At 48.1% G+C, this 26,719-nt stretch overlaps 1 protein-coding gene across 2 annotated transcripts in view; it reads right to left on the reverse strand.

Annotated features, from left to right (window-relative positions):
- The window catches only part of OLFM2 (olfactomedin 2), a 97,097-nt gene that overhangs the window by 5,892 nt on the left and 64,486 nt on the right, over nucleotides 1–26,719 (reverse strand). For both annotated transcript variants that reach the window (XM_061550441.1, XM_061550442.1), the window contains exons 2-5: nucleotides 23,795–23,944; nucleotides 19,625–19,780; nucleotides 17,022–17,241; nucleotides 1,525–1,631 (exon numbers count right to left, since the gene is read on the reverse strand). In XM_061550441.1, coding sequence (XP_061406425.1) covers nucleotides 1,525–1,631; nucleotides 17,022–17,241; nucleotides 19,625–19,780; nucleotides 23,795–23,944 — 633 coding nt within the window. The remainder of the gene's footprint in view (nucleotides 1–1,524; nucleotides 1,632–17,021; nucleotides 17,242–19,624; nucleotides 19,781–23,794; nucleotides 23,945–26,719) is intronic.

Below are 26,719 nucleotides of genomic sequence, written 5' to 3' on the forward strand. Positions count from 1 at the left end.
TGCAAAAATTAACACGTGCACATCCACTTCAAATAAACATCAACGTCAGCGCACGGCAAGAATAGCGGTCAATTAATTTGAATTGGACAGGTCAGCATTTTGTCAGGGAATTTTTTCTTTCGATAGCCGGCAGTCTTGTCGCAAAACTAACATTTTTTGTTTCGATCGCTTTGTTCTTAAAAAAAATACGACAGATTATTGTCTGGAAACTTTTCAGAGCCGCTGCTTGTGAGTGTGGATTTCCACGGTGGCAAAGATGTTCACTACCTCGCCTGGTATGAAGGAGGTCGTGGGTTCGATCCCAACCCTGATGCCTTATATTTGGAGTTTGCATGTCTCTCTTCCCATGGTCTTGTAGATTTTTTTCCTGGCCCTCTGGTTTTTCCCTCCACATTTAGAAATGTATTTACAGTATTTGGCGACTTATAAATGTCCACATAATGAGCCACTTCGTTTGGATCTCATTTCTGGCTAGGTAGCTTCTGAAAAAGAGCTACATACCTCTAGTGGGTCTTACCTGGTAAAAAATGTGAATAATGTAGTTTTTGTTTTTCTAGCTTGGGTTACGCGTTGAGCATTTTAAAAACAGCGCAGATCGCTTAATTTTACATGCGATCAAACTTTTGGCACGCACTACTGCGGCCATCCGTGAGGATATTGAAGACACCCACAAGCGTCTCGTGGTGAAAGCTTGGGCCACGTGGAAACCCCGGGGCAGTTGCTGAGCCTTACGCTTGGGTAGAGACATGCAGCAAAGCGTGCACGCAATAGTGTACAAACTCTCGTTTGTTTGTCAATTTAAACGAACGAAAAAAAGAGCTTTAATTGCCAAATATTGTTCCATCAATAGCGTGAGACGTGATTTCGTGCGATGTTCAATTGTACCACGTGGCAGTGCCTGGCACTTCGGGATGGCAGGCAGTTATTTACTGATGAAGGGGAAGATAATTGTGTTGCCATCTCCTAGATGTTTTGCTTTATTACTGTTTGGGAGCACTTGTGTGAAAACTGAATATTGAAGAAGAAAACAATCACATTATCCTATCCTCTACAATCCCATAGAGACTGCATTGAATTTCGCAACCTATTTATTTTTACCCACTTCCTTGCTGCAGGCAGACCTGTAATAACCCATCAATAATACATTTTATATAATGTTCTTAAGAAGCGTTTATTCTTAATTGGCCATGGGAATTTAAAGGCCTGGATTTTGTTTATGAAAAATCTGCCACATTAATTTACGACAGTAAAGGCATCACAAACACTGGGATTGAATTAACATTTCCCAGCATAAAACATCGCATCAAGAGCCGGGGGTTCCTTCCCTTAAAAGCACAATGGATGATTAATGCGGTCCCCAGAGTAATAAATTATGAGGCGTTATCACTTTTGCACAGGCCCCACTTCTGGGCGCCATGGCGACGCTAATTTTGGTGCTGGTCGCCCTGGCAACCACCTGCTCCCCCCACCCCTCCACCACCTTTCCTACGCCCCCACCCCCCGCCCCCCACCCAGGTGGCTTACCCGGTTGTCTTTCTCGGAGGCGAGTGGGTCCGTCATCCACGCGCCGAACCGCGAGCCGGATGTCTTCACCGTGTCCGGATTGCTGATCCCCGTCAGGTTCCCGCAGGCTACCGGCACGGGGGGGTGGGGGGGAGCCGGAGAGGATCGAGCGAGTTAGAGGTGCACGGAGAGATGGAGAGAGATGGAGAGAGAGACGCGGAAAGAGATGGAGAGATGCACGCGGAGAAAGAAGGAGATACAAAGTGATGAGTAAAACCATAGAGAGAAAGAGAAATGGAGAGATGCACAGAGAGAAAAATGGAGAGAAGCACACAGAGAGAGAGATGGAGAGAGATGAAGAGGGAGAGAGACGTGGGGACAGAAATTAAGAGATAAAGACCAAAAGAGATATGGGGCGAGGAAGAGAGAGACGCGGAGAGATAGATGTATGGAGAGAGAGACATGGCAGGTTGAGACACAGAAACAAATATTGAGAGAAAGATGGGGAGGGAGTCAGAGTCATGCTACAGAGGGAGATACGGAGAGACACCTAGATGGATTTAGAGAGAGATACGTGGAAAGACAGATTTTGACAAGCGTGCAGATGCGACACGAGTCACTCAGGTCTCTATGGATCAAGTCGAAGCAAGGCAATGCATAATTGAAAGCAGTTAACAGCTGTGCACTGTGTTTGACTGATGTAAATATTTTTCAACACGTCACGTAAATATGTACTTGCAGTTGAATATAAATACAGCTTGTGTAGGCTGCATTTTGCTACATCTGGTCAATTTTGCTGTACAGAGTAGAGACGTGGACACTGACAACAACAGCAACAAAAAGGCTCGAAGCTTTCGAAATGTGGCTGTATCCAAGGATGCTGAAAATCCCATGGACAGCCAAAACCACCAATACACAAGTTGTGCAAGATATGGGCACTGACAGGCAACTGCTGAAGACCATCATTAGCAGGAAGTGTTACTACCGAGGCCACATTGCCCGAAACGACCACAAATACCAGCTATTAAAGCAAATCCTGGAAGGAAAAATCGAAGGGAAAAAACGACCAGGACGGCCAAAAACGACATGGCTCAGTAACATCAAAATATGGCTACAATTAACAACAGCACAAACTCTACACGCCGTGCTAGACCGGGACCAATATCATCGTGAAGTCGCACACGCCGTTAGGCAGCACTAAAGAAGAAGAAGAAGAAGAATTTAGAAGGTTGTAAGTTAGACTCGTCCAACCATCCATCTGCAGTGAATAAAACATAACACTGCCTTGCGAAAGTTGGTGTTCTCGGATGGAGAGACTAACCCCCACCATACGAATGTGGATTTGCCAAAACTGGCTCGAGGTCACCAATGCAGATGAGTGCTATGCCACGCTTGTTTGAGCATGATTTTGAAAATAATTCAGTATTCATGAAATCGTAATCATTATTATTTTCAGACCATTGTCGATCAACTGCTGGGTGATGGCCTCACCGCACTGCATGCTGGTTGTGCGTGTGTTTTTATTTTAGTTACCATCCTTAACCACACTCGTCAGCCGTGACTGGGACATCAAATTCTGGCCGACAGGCTCAGAGCACGGTGTAATTACCTCTGCGCGACAGCTCCATTGCAGCAAACATCCATTACTGTACTGTACTACTGTGCTCCCACATGTGTGCTCCACACCTTCACGAATCCACATGGGGGAGTATGGTTTGGTAACTCGTTTGACCCGCGCGGGTGTGGGGGAGGCCTTCATCCAGCAGCGGATTGACAAATCCCCGTACGTGTACATTGTATATTGTCTATAGGTCCATGTGCATCAACTTCCAGCACGGGTTGTTAACTAATACGTAAGCTAACTTGAATTATTGCCGCTTCGGTGATCATACACGGCGTTATTGAATGAACATGAAAAAGCAAGGACGTTTTCCTTCTATCGCTGAAAGGAAAATGAAATCTCAGAGTTTTGGCCCCGCTGGGCTCTGTCTTGATATTGTCAGAGATTAAAGTCGTGCGGCTAAAATGTCAAAACTTTATAAGAAACCGTTCCCTCCCTGCGATAATGGCAGCAGCAAACAGCAACGAGACCAGTCCGCGTTTTTTTTTTTCACATGACCGTCCAAACACACTTCCCGGGAATTTACAAATTACGGATTTCTCCGGCAAAGGTGTGTGTATCTTATTGATCGCCGCGATACAAAATCTAATCTGCGCTATGGAAAAAGATCGGTATAGATATTTATTTTTTGTTGGTGCGGCAGACGCACGCGTTTCCCGAGCGTGCTCTGCGGAGATTAACGTGGTGCGTTAAAGCGCCCAAGAAGGCTGCCTGCGCGCAATTCTCTATTGACTGCTACCCGGCATCACCGCGGGTTATTCTCCAATAAAGCATTGACCCCCCCCCCCCTTCGCACCCGCCCTCCCAACCCTCGCACCCTCCACCCACCTTCCCTAGCCCCTCCGCCACCCATATTAAAACCCCAGCCTCAATCGAATGCCTCTGTTAAGGTGAGTCCACACACCTGAGTGTCATCGGTCTCGCAACTCGGTCGCCGCGGTGGCTAGGAGATGTGAACTACCTCGCTTGGGATGCAGGAGGTCGTGGGTTCGATCCCGACCCTGACGCCTGCTGCTGTATATTTCGTGATTTTACCGAAAAAAACTAAGAATATGAATCCTTGCAGTCATGAAAGCTTCAAATCTAGAATGTATATTTGGAGTTTGCGTGTTTCTCCCTGCGGAAGCATAGATTTTTCTCCGGGTCCTCTGATTTTCCCCTCCACAACTAGCAACGTGCTTTTAGAGTATTTGGCTGCTTATAAATGTCCACGTGACAAGCCACTTTAGCAGGACTATCGTTTGTGGCCAGGTGGCTTCTGAAAATTGAGCTATGTATACTCAGTGGGCCATGCCTGGTAACATTTTAAATAGCTAAGCCTCTAGGGCAACCGCATCCTCGTCTGCCCCCCCCCCTACCAGCGGAGCGGTGGGAGATGTCTACCGCTTGCCGCGCGTGATGCGCAGCAGCAGCAGCAGGCGATTTTTGCGCCGTGGGAGGAGGCTTCTTTGCGTGACGTTTGACGCGACCGAGCCGATGGGGAAGACGAAGCCGAGGCAGGCGCCAGGCGCGCGACCAGGGTCGATAACGCAACGCGCCCCGGTGCGACGGCGGTCAGGACGAAGCAATAAAGAATACTTAACGTGGCGGGGAGACGCTTAAACACCGCGTGGTTATTACTCCGAAAGGATGGCCTGGTTTATCTTAAAGTGGTGGTGGTGGTGGTGGGGGTTTACATTTTAGTAAAAAAAAAAGAGAGATTTTTTTCGTTGGCGGCTCTTATTTTCAGAGTGACCAATTCCATTAATTGAATGACTGATGGGAGCCCAATAATTTACAGCGCGGCGTTCATCACGAATATTGGCCTCGCGAGAAAGCCGCTGTGAATCACTGCGAGGCGCGTTTACCCAGATTAAAACAATCCAGCGAGAAGTCGCGGAGCAATCGAGCAGAATGCAGGCGAGGGGAAGGGCTTGGGCCCTCTGTGGATTCACTTTATAAAATGTTGACCCTTAGCAGCAGAGAAACAGGATTTTGATCAGCCTCGGGGGGATGCGGGTAATTATAATGTTTATGAGAGCACAAAGGGACCCGAGGAAGAGCGTAGTTATTGCCCCTATAATTAAAAATCTCTTTTCGCTTGGCATAATTGTTTTGACAGTTGCCTCTCATCGGTGAGCACGCATTAGCCGGTTGTTATTTTGTCGTGCTGTGTGTCCCAATATGCCGCTATTCGCTGCGGTGTTATTTACGCGACCTCTCCCTACCGCCCACTTATTCCATAACCGCAAAACCTGCACAGTGGAATAGGGCTGAACGGTTTGGGGAAAATGTCTAATTGCGATTTTTCTGACAGATATTTCGATTGCGATTAAATTTTTTAAAGTCAAGCTTCAGTTCAATATTAACTTTGTAATAGATTGAAAACATGTGACGGAGCATTACCACATGATACCACCAAATATGGACTGCTCTCTATATTCTAATGCAAGGATGAGAACTTAAAATATATGAATTGCTTCCAACGTGTATTTATCAAAATGTTTTAATTGAAATAGAACAATCAAACATAGAACAATTGTTAAGTTAAATAAATTAAGTTATACTAACTAAAAATAAAACAATTCCAATAAGAAAGTAACATGACATTTCAAATCGCGAAAAAATCGCAGCCTTTGCGATTCGCTCAACGCATTGTTTCAAATTGCGATTTCGATTTGAAATCGATTAATCGTTCAGTCCTACAGTGATGTTGGCATGCGAGGGTTGAAATAATAAATGAAACGAAACAATTTCCGTCATCAATTGGAGCGCCGGGGCGCGATCTCATCACATGGAAAGAGTCAAACTGAGTGGATTGGTCACGTCTCAATTGTCGGACTGCCAGGAGAAGTCTACAGTTTGCTGGAGGAAACCAAATCGACTCGGTTTGTCAGGGTATTCCCCTCTTCTCCTGAGTGACAACCCAGCCCTGTGCCTCCCAACAAACGTTGCGTGCCTCAGAGCCGTGTGTGTGTGTGTCTGGAAGAGATGTAAAACTGATGTTACAGACACTTCGCCACTCTTCAATACACAGCAATGTTTTAACCCTGTCAAGTCAACCTAACTGGAATTCACAGAGTAAAAACAAAATCTATGGGCTGGAAAATGTAGTTTGTTTTTATCTCTCTCTCTCTCTGACCAACTCTTAAAAATGAGGCCCGCTGAGACATGAATCCCCGAGGGAAGAGGGGGACCTTGTAGTGAGCTGTCTTCAGAATAAAACAACTAATATTCGCGTTGGTGCTGGAGGAAGCTCAGCACTAACAGCAATGAACATCGGTACAAAGCACCCACCTACACTAGAGCTGAACGATTAATCGATTTCAAATCGAAATCGCAATTTGAAGCAATGCGATTAGCAAATCGCAAAGGGTGCGATTTTTTTGCGATTGAAAAGTCCTCTTACTTTATTATTGGAATTGTTTTATTTTTTATTACCATAACTTTTTTTTATTTAACTTAACAAATGTTCTATGTTTCATTGTTTTATTTCAATTAAAACATTTTAATAAATACATGATGGAAGCAATAAATATTTTTTAAGTTATCATACTTGCATTAGAATATATAGAGCAGTTCATATTTTGATGGTATCATGTGGTAATGCTCCATCACATGTTTTAAATCTATTACACAGTGAATATTGAACTGAAGCTTGACTTAAAAAATTTAATCGCAAACAAAATCGCAATAGAAATGTCAGAAAAATCGCAATTTAATATTTTCCCCAAATCGTTCAGCCACACCGCTGATCTGCGTGTGTGTGTATGTATGTAGGACTTTTGTCCAGAGAACATCTTCCAGACGGCTCCACCAATTTTTCTGAATGACGATGGGTCATTTTGCCTCGCACTCTATGCGAACAAGGTTGAAGAATAAAATACCTGAAATAAAGCCGTCGCCCTCATAATGACAACAATTTGGCTCAATGGCTCCAGTGCTGCTTATTCCAGCCACCATTCACAATAGCCACATTTCAAAATCATACAATGGACAGAATACATGTTTTGTAGTTAGCATTATACATTTTGCGCACACTGTACACTTACACGTATGCACCCAGTGAGGCTGTACAGTTTGCTTGGTGAAGCTGCGCTGAGCGGTGACGTTTGCGCCTGTGTCTGAGGGCGGTTAAACGCTCCAATGCTTTTGACACGCACCGCTGCCTGGCATGTTTCAGGATATCAGTTCGACTCCTGAAGATGTCCAATCCGGAACACCGCGAGCTTAAAGTTGTACATTTACTCGCAAAAAGAAAATTGTGACTTTACCGAAAGAACCAAGAATATGAATCCCTGCAGTCACGAACACTTTAAATCAAAAAAATATATCCATACTCGTTGCTTCTTTCGGTAAAGTCACGTATGTATAATTTTATTTTATACCTACGTGACTTAACCGAAAGAACCAAAGAGTATGGATTCCTGCAGTCACGAAAGCTTCAAATGAAGATTGAAAATTGTATCCTTTGACAGACGACATCGACAAGAACAAAGTAATAGAAACAGTTGCCCCCCCTCGTTTTGTTTGGAAACATTTAGCTCCCGGAGGTTATATTTATCCGTGTGTGTACATATATCTTCAGCAACGATGTAGTCCAGTAGTTATAGATGGAGGCTGCCGGGGTGAATTGGGATGGATGCGTAAGGGAGACGGGGAGGGAAGGGGGATTGATTTTCCTTGCCTCGTCAGTAAACAAAAATAAAAATAAACGACTGCGATGGAATGTTCCGTATCGAACCCCAGCACAGGCCGTGGGGGGACTTAACAAGAAGAACGGCGACTGCGAGGGCGTGACGGTACGAACCTCCAGGGGGGGCGGGTGGCAGGGAACGTAGCAAGTGCCTCGAGTGGTGAGCACAGCACGGGAACGGGGACATCGTATCGTTGCGCGCCTGCACGCCGCCCGTTCGATGTCCACCATAAATTCACCAACGCGGACTAAAATCACCGTGGGACACCTCCCGCCACCACCTCCCAGCCCCCTCCTCGTCCTTCGGGGGGGGGGGGGGTGCTGGAGTGGGGGGGGGGGGGCGTCTGCAGCTCCTAAACCGCGTGCGAGGTTTCTGCGCGGCCGCGTTGACAGGATGGCATCGTGTCGTCGCGATGATGAGGTTGAGAGCTCAAGGGCTCGAGGTGCGGCTCGCTGCTGGTGGCAGAGGGGCCTTCAAGAGAGAGAGGGCCCCCGAAGTGGGTGGCTTTGGTCTACTCTTCCTCACTGGCCAGGCGTCTTGGAATAGGCGGACGTACCCACACTTTATCCCACCACACGCGACCTGCAGGTCGATTGACCGTGGTCTGTACCCACTTACACTGCTGAGTAATGGTAGTCAATGCTCTTTATTAACCAAATAAGCTTCACATCCCACACTTATTCGGATGGTGAAGTAGGCTCAAACAATGTCTGTGACGGACATAGCATGAGGAGGTCTCATTCATTAGTATAACGACAAAAAAGTGCAAATCTACTTGTCATTATATTACTTGCCCTGGAAAGTTTCACCGAGTCTCTCGATTCGCTTTTAACGAGAGTCCCGCATAAGGGTATTTGACCAATTGCATTGGTAAGCATTTGTCGTAACGTGCGGCGGAAACCAGAGTGCCTGGACAAACACCACGCATATGAGGAGGAAACACTCAAAATTCTACACGGTTAGATTTCGCCCAGTGCCGGACTGCCATTCGATAGTCATTGCTGGGTAAGCCTGAGTCTCAAGGCACCCTTGCAAGAGAGCCTTGCAAGCATTTGGACGTTTGGCCAATTCCACGAATGCAGCAGCATTTGGTCTTCCCGAGCGGCCACCGGTCCACAAACTAAACCGAGCCCAGCCTCGCTCTTGAGCCCCTGAGCTCGGCTACGCTCAGGGCCGAATTGGCCAACGAGGTCGTGCAGGGTGCGGACGACTGCCCTGAGCATTCGACGTCAGCCGCGAAAGGTGGCGACGATGCCCTATCGTCCGGGGCTACTGCCAGGTACGCGCTGAGTGAGACGCGAGGTCACGATGCTGTTTGGACGAATCACCACCCCCCCCCTCCACACCCCACAGCACTGAGTTATATATATAACATGTCCGCACACCCGGACAAGCTGCTTGGATTTCAAATGAAATTTGGGGTACAATTTGCCGAAAAATGTTCGGATCTCGATCGGATCCGGATAACATGTCAGCGGCGTGCTGTCGACGTGCCCCCCCCCCACCCGCCCACAGCCCCCCGGGGTATGGCTATAAACCTACACTGATAAAAAAAAATCAGCGAGTTGAACGGGGCAACGGAGACCCAGTTATACCTCCAACCCCTTTGGCTGCGTCTGTAAAATGCGAACGTCGATTAGCATCCGTGGCCGAGAAACAGGGGACGGTTTTCGCCATATTGTGCTCGCGTTTCAAGCGTCGGAAATAATAATCACATCCCTTATGCCCGAGATCTTGTTCTTTGAAAGGTGTGAGAGGCGTTGTTGTTGCTGTTAACGCAGTTAATCGTGGGTCCCAAGTGTCGGAGCGTGCGAGTCCACGTCTAACGAGAGTTGATGAACATATCTGCTTCTCATCATTCATCCAGGCATTTGGTAAACACGCGATTTGGATGAAAACTAAATTGTGGCATGATGAGAGTGTGATCAACGCGACGATTTACGGCCCTCCGTGAATTCACTGCTTGATGAATCCCATACCCGTGCCGTGTGTCGGTCATGGGGCAGTTGTTTGACCATACTTCACCACGCTGGTCAGTGCAGCATATTAATTATTCGTGGAATGTTGTACACAAACTCATTATCTAGTATTATCCAGCAGCCTTTGTTTAGGCGAGTTCTGCAGATGAGACCCGGTCCATAGTTTTGCTTGCTTTAACAAATGCTGCCGAATTTGTCTGCAAGGCCAAATAGGCGGACAAATCAAACGTTTGTTTCGTCAATATCCCCCCCCAAAAAGATGTTTAAGTGATTTCTTGCTCAAATGAGCATCGTAGGCAGTCGCTCCTGAGTCAGTGATGGATCCCACAGAACGAACAACCGTTGATGTACGGGCACAAGGTAGTACTCACGTGGAAACAGAAGAGAAAGGAGGGTTACAGAGGGTGTTTGTAGCCTACACGTCTTGGTAGAGGTGGGGAGTGCCCAGAATTTAACCCACCGTGAAAGAAAAAAAATGCGTCAGGTGGCGATGCAAAATTATTGGCGTGCGAAGAAACGAGGCTTGGCACCAAATGGGCGCTATAGGGCGCCACGGTGGCGAATTGTTAAACTGCCTTTCCCGATATGCAGTGAGGTCATGACTTCGATCCCGACCCTGACGCCTGTATATTTGGAGTTTGCATGTTCACCCCGTGGTCACGTGGATCTTTCTCTGGGTCCTCCAGTTTTCCCCCCGCACACTTAGAATCAGCATCATCCGTTCAGGAGTATTCGGCTGCTATAAATGTCCACGTGCTGAGCCACCTCGTTGAGCTATTATTGTTGTGGCCAGGTCGCTTCTCAAAAAGAACTACATAGCTCAGTGGGCTTTACCTGGTAACAACAACAGGGTTAATAGTTTTATCCATGTAAGTTTGAACTTCTTTCACACCGTATGTAGCCAACCGTGCGAATCGGAGTTGCGGCCGCCGCGATTCTGGGCATCCACGCGCTCAGCCGCTGTCCGTGTCACACACACACACGCGCGCACGAGAGAGAGAGCACGCAAGTGCGCGTGTGTGCGCGTCTCGGGGTTCTCGTCTCCGCGATCTCCCAGTGGGCCGCACGAGCACGCGAGCGTGGGCAGCGGAGCGGGTGGCCACCGAGAGCTCCTACCTGGGACAACACAGTCCGATTCCCCCAGGCAACCGGAGCAAATTACCATCTCCCAAAAAAATCAGCCTTCGCCGTTTCCCAGAAATATAGTTCACGTTGGTGAATTTGTCCAATCTGTCCGATACTATTTTGGTGATCTACTCGTACAGATATCTCGTATTGTTCTGCAGGGCTTTGCATTTGGGCACGTTAGTAAGCACGGATCTGTCTCTGCCTTTTGCACCCCCACCCCCTCTCTCTCTGCATGTCAATAAAACGTGATGAAAACATAATGAGCTGCGGAAATGTATACTGAATCTGTATGGACACGTACGGTGGTGTAGCGATCGACTGTCCAGGTGGTGGACAACAGGGCCAGAGGCGTCCAGATGTCAGGCTGCGAGGAGGGGTGGGGGGGTAAATAGAATGCCCCCCCCCTCCCAATTTAATTCCTTGCACCAGGGCCCATTCCAACCGCGCTACTGTGCCATTATCCACGTGCTTACAAGATGATTTAAAAAATACACTCTGCGCTTGTGGGGAACGTCTACTATCGCGTGCGTGTAAACACAAGATGGAAACATAAACAATGCCATGAGTAGCGGCACGCATCTGTACCTGGAAGTCCCTTTTTGTGATTCATAGCTATTACGTCGAGAATGTGTACATAACGTTAAATTGCATGGCCATTCCTGTAATAATTCAGGCACAACGGTCTTGCAAACATATAATTTGCCAGCATATATTTTTCCCCAGTCTTAAGCCATTCTGCAAATTATTTGGTGGTGGTGGTGATGCTGCTGCTGCGTTGGCAGCGGTGTACAAGCACAGATAATATCGTGACACAATAGACGTGTCAATAAAACTGCGTTGAAAGGAGAAACAATACAAATATATATTTTCCAGATAATGCCAACTGAGATAGAAAGCTATTTTTCAGAAGCCACCTGGCCACAAATGATAGTTCAACGAAGTGGCTGATTACGTGGAAATGTATCGCAGCCAGATGCACTAAGCGCATGATGTTAATTCTAAATGTGAAGGGAAAAAAACTGGAGGAGCCAGAGAAAGATCCACGCCACAACCATGGGTGAACATGCAAATGATAAATATACAGGCATCAGGGTCTCCGGATCGAACCCACGACCTCCTCCATGCCAGACGAGGTAGTTAACATCTTGCCACCGTCACGCCCACAATAGGTGACGTTTCAGGCAATCACCCTTCTCCATAGCTTCATGTGCTACGAGGAAGGAACATTGCCCAAAATGTTGCCTATTACAAGCGTTTCCTTGCAAGGCCGTACCTTTAAGGAACGTGACATTTGTGTCATCCTGAGTCAGTCGTTCGGCAAGTCCCAAGTCCCATGCGCTGGGGTAAAATGTGGGTATCTCCTACTGTTTTTGTTCCAAAATGTCTGACCAGCGTGGAAGAGTAGGCCAAAAAACACGCGATATAGATGAGCTCTCTAAAACTCCCTCTCGTAGAGGTCCTTTTGCCAGCAGTGGTGCGAGTAAGCAATTGCAGGGCTGTACATTTACAACTTACCTTTTTAAAAATATATAATTCTACCGTTCTGAGTGCAAGGTCATGTTGTTCTCAACATGTAATTAAGCAAATCATGAACTAATTAAACTCCCTCTGTGATCCATAATTATTCTGATTAGATACCGGAGGTAATTTTTGAAACTTTTCTTTAGCTACAGTTAGGGGCCGTTCATAAATGACGTCACGCGATTTTGGATGATTTTTGACCCCTCCCCACCCCATCGTCACACGGCGTCACAAAAAGTCAGACCCCACCTCAAATATGACGTCACAAAGCTCTGCCCCCCCCCCCCCCAAAATAAAATAAAATATGCTTCAAATCGCTTTAAACTATTGTCATTGTAGTGCGTATTTAATGTGGCGCTGCACTCTGATGTTGTAGGTGAAACAAAAGTATATTTAATTAAGTAGGACGTGTTGTCTATATTTATTTAAAGTTACGCATATTGATGTGACGTCACATTTCTCAACCCCCCCCCCCCTCGTCACACATCGTCACAAATGTCTGACCCCCCCCCCAGGTGCGTGACGTCATTTATGGACGGACCCTTAACTTTTTCTAAGGGTTTCATAAATACATTTAGGAACGAATAATTAATATTTTTAAAATCCACCCGTTATCTATTGTGGAATTATGAACGAAATATTTGAAATGTACCCCTTTGTTGATTATCATTAATTAAATGATTAAAAGTAAAACAAATCCCTTTCATATTACTCCCTCTACTGCATGTTTAATTCAACAAAAAAACGTTTTTACAGGCCTCACATGTTTTGCTTTGATACGTAATTAGTTTATTTTTCGGTTTACATCCGTGGAGGTTTAACGTCAATTATAGTCATAACTCTCCACCACCCGACAGAGCAAAACATATCAAGTTTTCGTTGGGCAGAATGTGCCGAATGATTTTCTATATCAGCAGGCACCGGTCACGTTTAAAATCGATCACAATTTTCGTTCTCAACGTTTTCTTTTGTTCGTTTCGCTGGAGATCATACCCTGCATCGTTGGCGATCGTGAGAGCCTCGGTGTGAAACATTTCTTTGCTTTGTTGTTAACGGCGGTTAACACACCTGGACTACGAACATCAATGAACGAAGTTCGATTAGAATCCATGACCAAGAATTGGTGGCAAGTTCTCTCCGAAACGGTGCTGGGCACCCATCCCCTTTCCCCACTAAATCCACACTGACCGGTCTGGTGAAGTATGGTCAAACACCCCTCACAGGACCTATATGGTGGGGGGGGGGGGCTCATCTTTGTCGTCCTTCATCCCACACCTCCGATTAGCACGTTTGTCTACGTACGGTGTGAAAGAAGTTCAACACACAAACATCTGTCCAGAAGTTGATAGGCAAAGTTGGTAGAATGCTTAGTAGTAAGATGCCTCATGGCCCTTCCTTTTAACTCAACACAGGGTGGGGGAGGCTCTTATCCAGAATGGATTTATAAAGCGCTGGAAATTAATTATCATGATGATTAAAAGTATTATAATATGCCTTTAAATTGTTCTGTTAATTGCTTTTACGGTGTTTTCTTCTTCTTTTTACTTTCACTGGTGTTTCTAGTTTAAAATAGCATGTCTGATGCCTTACAAATGCACTTGCAAAGGTGTTCCCGATGGCTGCGCATTTAAGACCCGTGGTTGGTAATTGGCACGTGATGAATAAATACCTGATTACCATAACTGTGCTGATCTAATTCCCTCCCACCGAGAAATTAAATGAATCGTCGTTGGAATTTAGCGATGCAATTTGATCGCGACAATGTCGTGATTGCCGTGATCGCTTATTGGCCGCAGAGATTCACGCCATCAAATTATGTACAGATTATCTATCATCAGTCGTGCTCTATCCACTGCTGGATGAATGCCTGCAGACACCGACGCCATCACACGCGGTCTCACAATGCCACAATCCATCCCCCTACTGCACATGAGCTGATCTTGCCACTCCATCTCCATTCCAGCAGTCCTCTAGGGTATGTTACCTCTCGAGGGCGCCGTGGTGGTGAGATGTTAACTACCTCGCCTGGTATACAGGAGGTCAAGGGTTCGATCCCGACCCTGACGCCTGCTGTATATTCGGAGTTTGCGTGTCTCTCCCCCCGCGGTCGTGTGAAATTTTCTCCGTGTCCTCCGCTTTTTCCCTCCACATTTAGAATCGACACGCGTTGAGATTGTTTGGCTGCTGTAAGTTTCCACGTGAAAAGCCACTTTGTTGAGCTATAATTTGTGGCCAGGCCGCTTCTAAAAAAAACACCCCCAGCTTTTTAGCTCAGTGGGTCTTATCTGATGAAATAACTAAAAATAGTTTTCAAAAAAGTGTTCCGCAGTGTCCCCTGCCCTGGCTGCCATGCTCTCACCGTCGGCTGTGATCTCCTTCAAGCGACATGTCCTGCCCAAGCCCATTCAATCTCCTAAATCGTGGTTGCCACGTCGCTAACTATTGTTGCTGCATGTCCTTAGATTCAGTCCGTTTGTCTTGCCCATTACCATTCCAAACATTCCTCTCTCTCTCACTCTCTCCATTGATTTACAAAGCTTGTTCCATGTTCTTTTGTCAGTGTCGACGCCTCGGGTTGCCATATATCCGCCGTTGAAATAATGCAATCCCAGCTGAGGGGGAAGTCTAATAAAAAATATGTTATATTTTTGATACAAAGGATCAGATGTGTGAAATAGGCTTATTATGTGCTTGTTTGTTTTGTTACTCATATCATCCACAGCAATGAAAATTGTGATCTTGTGTTACGTATTTTAGAGTATTGCATCTAACCCTCTCTAGCGTTGCCGATGAACATCTGGCAAGTTCAGCCAGCACCGGTTCAACGAAGCCTGACTCCACTAATGAGACGCCGAATGTTGAAACCGCCATGGAGGTTACTTGCGTTGAACAAATGCTGCTGGAAACAATGCACTCCCCAAAGGCTGCGTGTGATTTGATGAGACGTGACAACGTTGCTTGGATGCATTTTATTTTTACGTAGCGCGACAGATATACGAAGAAGGTGCTCTCGTGTGCTTATCTATTGATACCCTATGAAGGGTAATGTGCTCTGATTGATAACCTCATGCTGACATTTTGGCAAGTACATTTTTTGTTATTTTCACATTCACCTTTACAAAAGCTGCTCATCCTTCTCTCATTTGCCTCTTTACGTCATAAATGAGGTCTTAATCCTGCCTTCAGTAGACACCCTAGGAATACAGACTTCTCAACCAAACGGTAATTTCCCTCCCCGTGTCTTTGAACTCGTTGGATAACTAAATAAACACCTCAGCTGTGGCATGACGCTCCAATCATTATCCATTCAGTGTAGATGAAAGATTTAAATAATTACACTCATTAGCTTCCGATGGTATGTAAATAAAGTGTACGCGAAGATCCATAATGTAATTGAATAATGGGCAATTTAGAGGTCTTCTAACGGTGTGAGCAAGCTGAGTTTAGAAGGGATTTTTTAAAATCTATCATTAACCAAACGCATACTCTCAATCGGACGTTAAAAAAACGCATTAATTTCAAATGAAATTATGCATGCGTTTTGTAGACCGTGGAAAGGCATTAGATTGATTATAAACGAATGCAGTCATCTAAGGTCTCACAAACCAAGGCTTTCATTAACTAAAGAAATTTTTAATATAAATATTAGAAGCAATCATGAAGATGGAAAGGCTGCCACTGCGATTTCGTGATGAAAGTGGCGACGTGGAAGTCGGACAACTCGAATTCGATTCCTGCTCGAGACCATCATGGCCAATATACAAGCTGGTCCCTTACCTCCTAACACGGTCCCACGAAGACAAAAGCATTGTTCCGGCCACACCACCGCCTCACGTGCCGTGCAGGTTCAACAGGCGCTCGCTAACAGCACCTGTCCCTTTGGTCTGTGTCAGGGGTGTCACCGTGGCGAGATGTTACTTACCTTGACGTCTGCTGTATATTCGGCGTTTGCTTCTTCTCCCCGTGGTCGCGTGGATTTTACTCCAGGTCCTCCGGGATTTCCCCTCCACATTTAGAATCAACGTATTTTTGGCTGCTCTTAATTTCCACGCGATAAGCCACTTCATTGGGCTATCATTTGTGGGCCAGTTTGCTTCTGAAAAAGAGCTATGAAGCTCAGTGGGGCTTACCTGGTAAAGTAAAAAAAAAACAGCGAAGCCCTACGGAGGATCTTTTACCCCATTTCCACTGGCACATCCGAGCCGAGCCACCATGTGGGCCTCTCATGCTACGGGTGATTTATTGTTTCCAACTGGCTATTTTGCCGAGCTGATGCAGAACTAAACGGTTAGACGTTGTTCTCCCGCGAAATGGCTGAATGTGGCTCGAGGGGGCGAGCAGGCACACGGTGGGGAGGGGGTGGTGGGGGGGCGGTGCGGGTGGGGAGGCACAGTCGATCATCGCCGTTGCCCTGCGACATCGAGTCGTTGATATTGAACTCGCGTCATCGCCTGGTTTCCGCGCATTCGGCCGCTCACGACGTCACGGCTCTGGCTTCCCGGCAGTGGGAAAAAAAAAAAAAACTGGCCTCGGCACGGTCCGGTTGTGCAGTGGAAAAATGAACAAATACGCCCTGGTCTGTGTGCCACTCACCTATCTTCTGCATGCAGCTGTGCAGCCTCGACTCGAGGTCCAGCACCCGCCGCTGCAGGCTCTCGAACTCGTTGCCACCGATCTCGTCCTGGATGCTGCCCAGCACCACCGACAGGTTGTTGAGCTCCGCCTTGAACTGCTCTATGAGCCGCGTGTCGGCCTTGTACTGCTCCAGCACGGGGATCAGCGGCACCAGCTCGTCCATCTTCTCCTTCAGCTCCTAGGGCGACGGCGAGGGGAGAGAGGAGGAATGGATCGGTGAGCGAGATGGCAAAATGGAGTTTTGGAGTTTGTCGGCGGTGAGCGAGAAGCCCCGAAGTTGTTCCATGATGACGGCACAAAGGCACACTATTTACATCCATCAGCTTTGCAGAACACTTCCAACTTGAGTCTACTCGGAAATCCGCGGACTCTCACAAGAGGGCCATGGACTGACGTAGAGATGCACAGATCTCCATAGCTCAGCGGCTGTCTACGATGATTGAGATGTTACACTTTTGCAGCCTTTTTATGAGCCACTTCTGGATTAAAGCCTTCCTCCCCACGGCATCCCTTCACATGTGCTTGTTAGCGTGGCGGGTTCGTAAAGGGGGTGAGGCAGGACAGGACCGGCTCAGTTGACATCACTCGCCGATAATGCTTCCCATACATTGTCTTTACATTTGCAGTAATTGCACGTTTACACTGAAGGACATAGGCTACTGCGTGTGTGTGCACGCTGTTAGTGGTACTGTTGTGGGGAGCGGTGGGGTAGCCGTTTGCACACTGCGCAACGAACACGGCACCCCGAGTTTGATTCCCGCTCACGGCCAACATCGGTGATGTTCATCTGATCCAGCCCTTGGCCTCCCCTAGGTCGACTCGGCCTCAAATAAGTACCTGGTGCGGTGTGTAAACATCACCGCCAGGGGAGAAAAAAGCGGCCGTGCGTGGTCTTTGCCACCCACCCCCAGTGGCGATTATTTGAACCGGTCCTGGACTTCTCCTACCCTCCTCGTGTGCCGTGCCAGCCTTCGTAGGTGCTCGCCAGCAACGCTTGCCTCCAACAATTACCAATTGCTAAATTACCGAACGGCATTCGCCTCTCGCGAACTGACGGCAGTTTGTAAACGGCTGCTCCCCGACCCACAGCGGTGCCGCCCTCTATCGAAGGGCACCTCACAGCAAGGGAGCCGAGTGGCGCCGCGGCTTCAAAGGACGTTGCTCCCCGGTCGTCCTTGCAGCCTTTGACGGGTCGCTTTTGTTTCGGCTTTTGTCATTTACGCTGAACTTTAATGGCCGTGAAAAATGAATGTCGGCGGCGACTTGGACAAAATTGCGCAGGCCCCCGTTGCTTAATTTTTTTCTATATATACGTCAAATATAGCGGCCGTAAGGAATTCAGTCTCGTCGTTACGTTAAGCTAATTATTAACGGGCAACGCTCCCACTCGCCTGGTCGTGTCTTAGCAGAGGCAACGTCTCACCCAGCGCACTTGACGTGCTGTAACTCGCAAATCCTCGCCGTTTGCTATTTTCGGGGATTGTTGAATCTTTATTTAATTTATTTTCAAGCCGAAACTTTCTCGCGAATGTTAAAACAAAATTGCGCGTCCCAGCTAGAGGTCACGAGCTTGCATTGGAGATCGATCTTACAAAAAAAAAAGATAGCGATACAGACGTAAATGCGTTTCAGGTCTACGACCAAATCTAAAAGTGTCTCCCGGCTGGAGCAACCAAATACTGCGTACGGCTCTCTGGTGCCCTTTTCTCCCAGCCTCTGCCCACCATGCGGTGTAAATCATTTTGGTATTGGCAGTGATGCACAAACAAACATAGCGAAACAAAACTCAACACATTCATCGATACAATTGTGGCCTGAAAAAGGAAACAAAATATATACAATGGCGACATTTTGCCCAATTGCCCTTCTGCATCTCCAATTAGCTCAGCTGGATACGTACGGTGCGAAAGATGTTCAACATACATACGTCAGAGAAGCCGTCCGTAAGAGTATTTCGAGGAAGAATGGAAAGTGGAGGTGGGCTTCATCTAAAACTATATTTTTATTTTACCAGGTAAGGCCCACTGAGCAAGCGATAGCTCAACGAAGTGGTTTATAACGTGGAATCTTACGAGAAAAAATCCACTCGACCGCGGGGAGAGAGATATGCAAACTCCAAATATACATCAGGCATCAGGAGCGGGATGGAACCCAGGACCTCCGGCATACCAGGCGAGGAAATTAACATCTAACCACCACGGCGCCCTAGATGATGCACATACCCTAGAGGATGGATGGCATGGCGTAAGAGTGGCAAAATCAGCTCACGCGCAGGAGCGGAATGGATTTGTGGCATCGTGGGAATGCGTGTGATGGCGTCACCAGACATTCGTCCAGCAGTGGATAGAGCGTAACTGATGGTGAATATTCTGTATGTAAATAGTGGTGTGAATCCCTGCAGCCAAATAAGCGGTCGCTAGATTCACAACATTGTTAAAACGTGCACGACATTGTCAAAACGATATTTTTGTTTGCACGTTGTTAAAAAGAAAGTGACTGTTACGAGATGTTTAAAAATTCACCACCCCCCCCCCTTATGTATTTCTTTCCACCGGGTGTACCTGAAAGTGCCGAGCCAGCAGATCCTTGCGGTCCTCCTTGGCCTCCTGGAACATCTTGTCGAGGGCGTTCATCTGCTTCTCGATGCCCTCGATGTACTTGATGTCTCGCTGTGTGCGCAGATCGAGGACGGCCATGGACTGCGAGATGTTCTGCACCTGTGTGTGAGAAGGATTTCGTGGCCCCGTGTCGGTCGTCATTTCGGTGATAGCCGTCGGGGAGAAAACCTTCTTGTGGAAGCGTTAGGACGATGCAAACGCCGAGGCATTAATAGCCCGCGATATTAATGCACGTGTGTACAGCTTGTTCTCCTGGAACGCGTAGTTTTCACAACGCGAATTGGATATGACGGGATGAATGTATTAGGGAACACTTTTTTTGTTATAACGCGGACGCAAATTGGGTATAACGCGATCGAGTGGACGGAACTACGTCGCATGAGTAGGAATAAGCGGCTGTACGGCTGCTAAGGCATTGGGAAGCTGCTGGATCCTTCTAGATGCTAACCACGCATCTCACGTGTTATTGCGGACTGTGCTTTACCCTATATTATTGATTATAATGCGATTTTTCCATAATGCGGCCGCGTTATAGGATAACAAACTGTACGTTGAATTAATTTTGCACCGTACACGGCCAACCGTGCTAATTGGAGGTGCGGGGGAAGGACAACAAACTAAACACAAAAAGCAGTTCTAAAGGAATGAGTTTTCAATGCATATTTAAAAGTAATGCTTTAGCGTGTGCATTGTCCTTGAGCTGTCCGCCTTTTGGCCTTCTTCTTAGCACCTGTGAGACAAAGTCATGAAGGAGGCTGTCTCTGGTGTAGGACAATCAGTGACACAATGCGTACACTATCAAAGCATATTTTGTTTGCATGTTTTACCACAAGCATGTGTGGTTAATGCAAACTTTGTGCCTCGTAATTCTAGGTATCTATTTGGTGTTTGAACATTTTAACACCTCCCGTATTGTTACCAGAAATAGGGTAAAGCCCATTATTTTTTTATCATCCAAATACTGCCCAAAAGACTCATGTAGGCACAAACACTTTGTCCCGCGTTAGGGCGGTGCAGTGGTGCAGAAGGTTGGTGACCAGAGTTCGATTCCTGGCCATGGCTGGCATGAGTGGCAAGTGATGTTTGAGCTAGTTGTGAGCCCTCCGCCGTCACCAACCCGCACCGAGCAAATGGCGTGAAGTATGGGCAAACAGCTCCCATTGTTACGGGACGATGTGGACAAATCCATCGACTGTCAGTGGATTAATAAAAAGTGCCGCATATATATGTTTTCATTCTGCTTCTGTCAATAGAGTTGGTTCGTATGTCATCTACGCAGTGTGTGTGCGTGTGTCCATCCTGTACTATATATGGCATATATTTGTATGTATCCTGTTGTTCCTAATCGATAATAACACCACGCTGGTTGTTGTTGTTGTCGTTGCTATGGGCAGGAGCAGTGGCAGTCACTCAGACAAAAAAAAAAACCTTACACGAATGGGAAGGAGAGGCCATTATTTTTAGTTTCAGGATTAATGGACTGATCGTTTCACGTTTGCAAATGATTTAAAACGCCGGTTAATGAATACAACAGCGGCACAATGACGCTAATCATACAATACCCACGTTTCTCAACACGATCAAACCGTTGTAACTGCGGTAATTAAACACTAAAATAAAATCTCGCCTAGCTTGTCAGATGCGTTCGGCGAAAGCGACAACGCATCGACAGCGCGAACCCATCAACCGCCACGTCTCTCGCTCCACATCCACACGTGCCACCTCCAAGGGGCCTGGCGGGTGGTGTGGCGACGATGCCCGCCGGAGGCGGTTATTATAATTACGGCGGCAGGTGTTGTCAGGTTAAATGTGGTGGTGGTGGTGTTTTTGTTTTTATGCTCAACAGTGGTGATTAAATTATTTGCCAAAGGCTGCGCCGCCATTATTGGCTCCGTCATCCCCAGCATTTGTTTAACGGTCTTGCGAGAAAATGCAGTCAGTCGGTTTCGGTGCCGCTGCGGATCGGCCTGCTCATGGAGGGTAAAAATCGCTGTATGACAATACGTGTAATTAATGTGTGCTCGGCATATGTAAGATATGCGTGTGCAAACTAGAACGTGTGTGTGTGTGTGTATAGATATATATCTATTATGGGGAGCAAGGGCACAGCGGTTAAAACGCTGAGCTACGAACCCGGCTACCCGAGCTCGAATCCCGCTCACGGCCAACAGCAGCGCCGATTATATTTGAACTGTCCTGGGTCTCTCCTACCCCCACGTGTTCCGTGTCAGCCTTAATAGGTGCTGCTCATTAGCAGCACTTGCCCCGACAATTTGTTTAGGCTATACGGGGGATCTTTGTCTGTTTTTATATGTGTGTGTGTGTGTACATATATATGTATAGGGCAAATACACACTCGCATATAGAAAGTGTTAAAACGCATTAAGAAAAAATGCCATCCCATCACTGGCAAGGCCTCCAATAGCCAACACCAATTGCGAGATTTCATTGCGTAGGTGTTCTGCCCGATGCGGTTATTCCCCATTACACTCGACACGTTTTTGCCAGTGGCAGGTGTTAGTGTGGCTCTGGGAACACGGCGCGGTGGGAGGGGGGTGAGGGAGTCTCCTGGCGTGGGGTGGAGAATTGTGCCCTTTTGTGTGACCCTGGATTTGCTCATCTGCTGCAGAAATAACTGCTGTGTGCAGGCTAAATCGTTACACCATTATGATATTTTTAATGAGCAAATGAATTCCCATCTTTTTTATGTATCTGTGGTTTTTTCCTCTTCTTCTTCTCCATTCGGTCTCCCGATGGTAACCCCTGCAGTCCGTTGACCTTCTGCTCCCCATTTGTTTGTGAACGTAAAGCGTTATTTTTTTTGTATTCGCTTGATACGATCTGAATTTATGCGCAAGCGACAACATTCGCAGGCCATTAGCTTTACCGAAATGCACCTTCACTTCATTGTTTTTTTGGTAATTGAAAGACACGCACGTATGCATGCACGCACGCACGCACGCACGCGGGTACACGCGCATGCACTACGTTGGGGCCTGGTACGCATTAAGAAACCGTCGATAATGGTGATGGCGGCGATGATGACGACGACGATAGTGGCAACAAGAGTAAAGGGCCAATACCGGCGGCACGCCCGTCGGTTCGAACTCTGGCCACTGAGTACCGCTGGCTCAATTATACGAAGGGAAATGAATCCATCCATCGTGCGCAGCCACGGAGGCAGCGCAGGATTGAGCGGGGGTGGCGGCTCGGCACGCATGTGCGCACGCACGGGCGCGTACGGTGGGACGCGCTTTCCTTGACCCTCTAATGGCCCTGCTACCTCCCCTTAGCTCTTCCACATTCACCTCGTCTCCGCTCTTCTCCGCTCCTCTCCCCTCCCCACGCGATCCTCTCGCATCGCGAAAGAGCGAAAAACCAAACGACGACAACAACAGCAAAACGTAGGCAGGTTCCATGCAATTCTTTTAAAAGCGATGACAGACCAGGCGGGGTGATTCTCGGGATCGTTTTTTTTTTCTTCTTTCACCACGAGGCAGAGCGGGCGGTTGGAAGCGGTGCGGGGCCGGTGTGATATCGCTCCATGACACTACAGGTGACATCACCCCCAAAATGCTCGGCAGAGCCTCCGCCGAGAGAGAGAGAGAGGGAAACTGCACCTGAATGAGAAGTGCTCCCCTGTGAGCGTGGGGTTTCCGACCCTGTACCCCCCCCCCCTACCCCCAACGCGCACGATATACCCGGCGGTTAAATTTGAGACGGTCTGCCGCCGCTGCTGCTGCTGCTGCCATCGAGCGCTATATAACCCTCGGCCCGTCCGTCCGTCCGTCGTCAAGGTTACGCGCTTTGCAATTATAATTGCAAAGCGAGCGCACGCTGCGCACGGCACAGGTGTCCTGGACCAGCGGCGTGGGGCTTCGTTGGCATCGGCCCCGGCGCAAAAAAATTCAAATGGGAACCATCCCCCCCACCCCCACCCCGGCTCGGTCCCCACCTAACTGGGTTCCTCCTCCGGCACCCAGGGGGGCCCCTGGTACAGTGGCACCACCTGCAACATCGCTGCCCTCGGAGCCGATATTTGATTGACAGATGCGCCACCCGTGCCGCTAAGTGGCACCGCCCGCCCCCCCTCCCCCCCCCCACGACACGTACCTTCTCAAGCAGCTGGCGAAGCTGGCGGGAGCGAGCGTCCCGCGAACACACGCTCTGCTGCGGCGCCACCACTGTGCACACGCACTTCCCGTCCGCGTCCTGGGCCGAGGTGAACACCTGCCAGCCCTCGTCCGGGTTCGGTATGAAGCCCTGCAAGCGGGGAGAAGGGGGTGGGGGTGTGCGCGGAGGGGGGCACACAGGCCGAGCGAACGTGGTTGGGTCCATCGGTCAGCCGGGTGTGCGCGGTGCGCGTGTGTGCGTGCGCTGGGCACATGTGTGCGCGCGGGGCGCGTGTGTGCGTGCGCTGGGCACATGTGTGTGTGCGTGCGCTGGGCACATCTTTCAAAACCGCCATCCAGGAAATTGCTGGCTCGCGTCGCTGCTGGCGGAATTGCCTATGCGAGGATGTTTTTGCCTACTCTTCCACGAAGGATGGCTGTCTCGGAAGAGATTGGGGGTGGGAGGGCATGCTTATTTCCAGGCAGGCACCGCGGTGGAGAGATGTTAACTACCTCGCCCGGTAAACAAGAGGTCGTGGGTTTGATCTCGTTCCTGGTGCCTGTATACTTATAGTTTGCGTGTTTTGCCAGTGGTCGCGTGGATTTTTTTCTCCGGGTCCTCCAGTTTTTGACCCTCCACATTTAGAAGCAACGTGCGTATAGAGTAATTTGGCTGCTATACATTTCCGCGTGATGAGTGTCTCTTGATTGGGCAATTATTTGTGGTCAGGTCGCATCTGAAAAAGAGCTAAAGAGCTTAGTTGGCCTCACCTGGTAGAATAAAAATATAAATAACTTCAACCGCGAGACAGATTTGCAACCGAACCATTCGTAATCCGTTCGCATTCACCGATTTGTTCCCTTATCCCCTCCCCCCACCAGTTGCACGTTAATTTCCCGATCGTTTGAGTCTGTTAAAATGACGAGAGACTCCATCGACGCACGCGAAAATGTCTGCAGGCTGGAAACAAGTGGGTCAAACGACACGGCGGTGCGCATCGCGCGTAACAAAAACTCCTCCAGACCACTCGGCTCAAAATAGCTGAGAGTGTGTGTGTCGGAAATGTTATCGTTCGTCGAGAACAAAATGTGGCCAGCTGCTCGCTTGGATGAGGGCGAGAGCGCTTGTGTTCAGTTCGTCCTGAGTATCTCTGCATTGTGACCGTAGATGCTGAATATAAGCATGGCCCCTGCAAGAGCCAAACGCAAGGCCATCATCCCTGGGTTTGATGGAACGTTAAAAACTCTCCGGTAGCGTGCGACTGCGATTATCCGGAACAGATCGTAGACTCAGCCGCTCCTGGCGTGGTTATCTGGCTTGGCCACCTGCATGTGAAATTGTAGTTGTTGTTGCTCTGCATCGACATCCGCCGTACGGAAGAAGAACAAGAAGAAGAAGCAGCAGCACGGCCCCTTTGGGGAAGAGCGTGGGCACTGCCACCTCTGCCAAGTCGTCTGGCCAAGGTGGTCGAGGCGGTAAAAAATAGCCTCCCCGGAGGGGCTCTCAAGACTGGCAGCGGTGGCCACCTGGCGTCATGCGGCTCTTTTAATCCACCACGTGCGGCTCTATCGAAGGGGCATAACGTAGACCGAATGTCTCTAGTGCTGTGCCGAAAACTGTCATTATATATACACTTATATATATAGACACTTGGCTCTTTGCAAAGCTCGTGAGCACATTTTTGTCTCTTGGCCTGTTAGAGATTGGCCACCCCTGCTCTTCAGAGTCTTTTACACACCTCCGATTAGTGCGTGGTTGGCTACGTACGGTGCGAAAGAAGTTCAAATTGATACGTACGTACATAGAGCTCCCTCTATTGGAGACATTTCCACCGGCAGTGGTGTGAGCAATTCATTGCAGGGTTGCACTTGTACCTCATTTCCTTTCGAGCGTAGGCCAGTTGTGCTTATATCAGAAGTTTCCCTTCACCCCTCCCCCCCCCCAACGTCAGGATAACGTAAGCGTGCGTCGCTAATGCCGTAGGGTGTGCCAATCGCCATCGTCCACGGCCGTCTGGAACGTTCTTCTTTCCAATGTTCGGAAACTACTGGGAGCTCTGCACTTTTAGAATCCAGATTGAAAACTCATTTCTTTACAATTGCTTTGTGCGTTTAGTTTGTTGTCCTTCCCCCGCACCTCCGATTGGCGCGGTTGGCTACGTACGGTGCTAAAGAAGTTCAACGTGCTACGTGCGGACGTCGAGGAACGTTCTCAGAGTAGAAGAGATTTAAGTTTGCATTCGTTTGGCGCTCAATTTGCGACTGCAACGCAGGTGGCGAGTTGCGAAGCGCACACAGAAACAACAACGACAACAACAATAACAACAACAATGATAACAATAACAACGATAACAACAGCAATAACAATGATAACAACGATAACAAAAATGATAACAATGACAACAACAACATCATCGACATTAATAGCAGCAACAATAAGGACAACAACGATGACAACAATAAAATAATCGACAACAATAACAGCAACAATAGCAGCAACAATAACAACAACAGCCGCATCAGCGGCATCGGCACATCGATAGGGCTGTGGTTAGACAGGAGCAGATCAGCAACAACAACAACAAAGCCCCCCTTGTTGTCCGGCCTGCACATGTTTTTCATCAAATATTCAGAGCCCTGCGAGAGCAGCTTCGTCCAATTGGGGGGCAAATGCTCGAACCTAGTTCGGCGCCGTCGTCATTAGCAAAATAAGTTTGAAAAACAACCCTCGTCTCGTACCCAAAGCAATGATGTAATCAGCTAACGGAGAGGAGGGGAGGGGAGGGGGTGGCGGTGTCTCTCCGGACGACAAAGGGGACTTCTGGAATCGCGGGGTCGAGAAGGATTCCGCAGCGAGCGAAGGGTCGAGGGGTTGACGGTACGGCCCAAGTTGGCAGGGGCGCACAGGTGAAGATAAATCAATGGA

This window comes from Lethenteron reissneri, chromosome 12 (genome assembly GCF_015708825.2).
Source record: "Lethenteron reissneri isolate LAM-NWPU_2019-01 chromosome 12, ASM1570882v1, whole genome shotgun sequence".
In the NCBI taxonomy this organism is placed as follows: Eukaryota; Metazoa; Chordata; class Hyperoartia; order Petromyzontiformes; family Petromyzontidae; genus Lethenteron; species Lethenteron reissneri.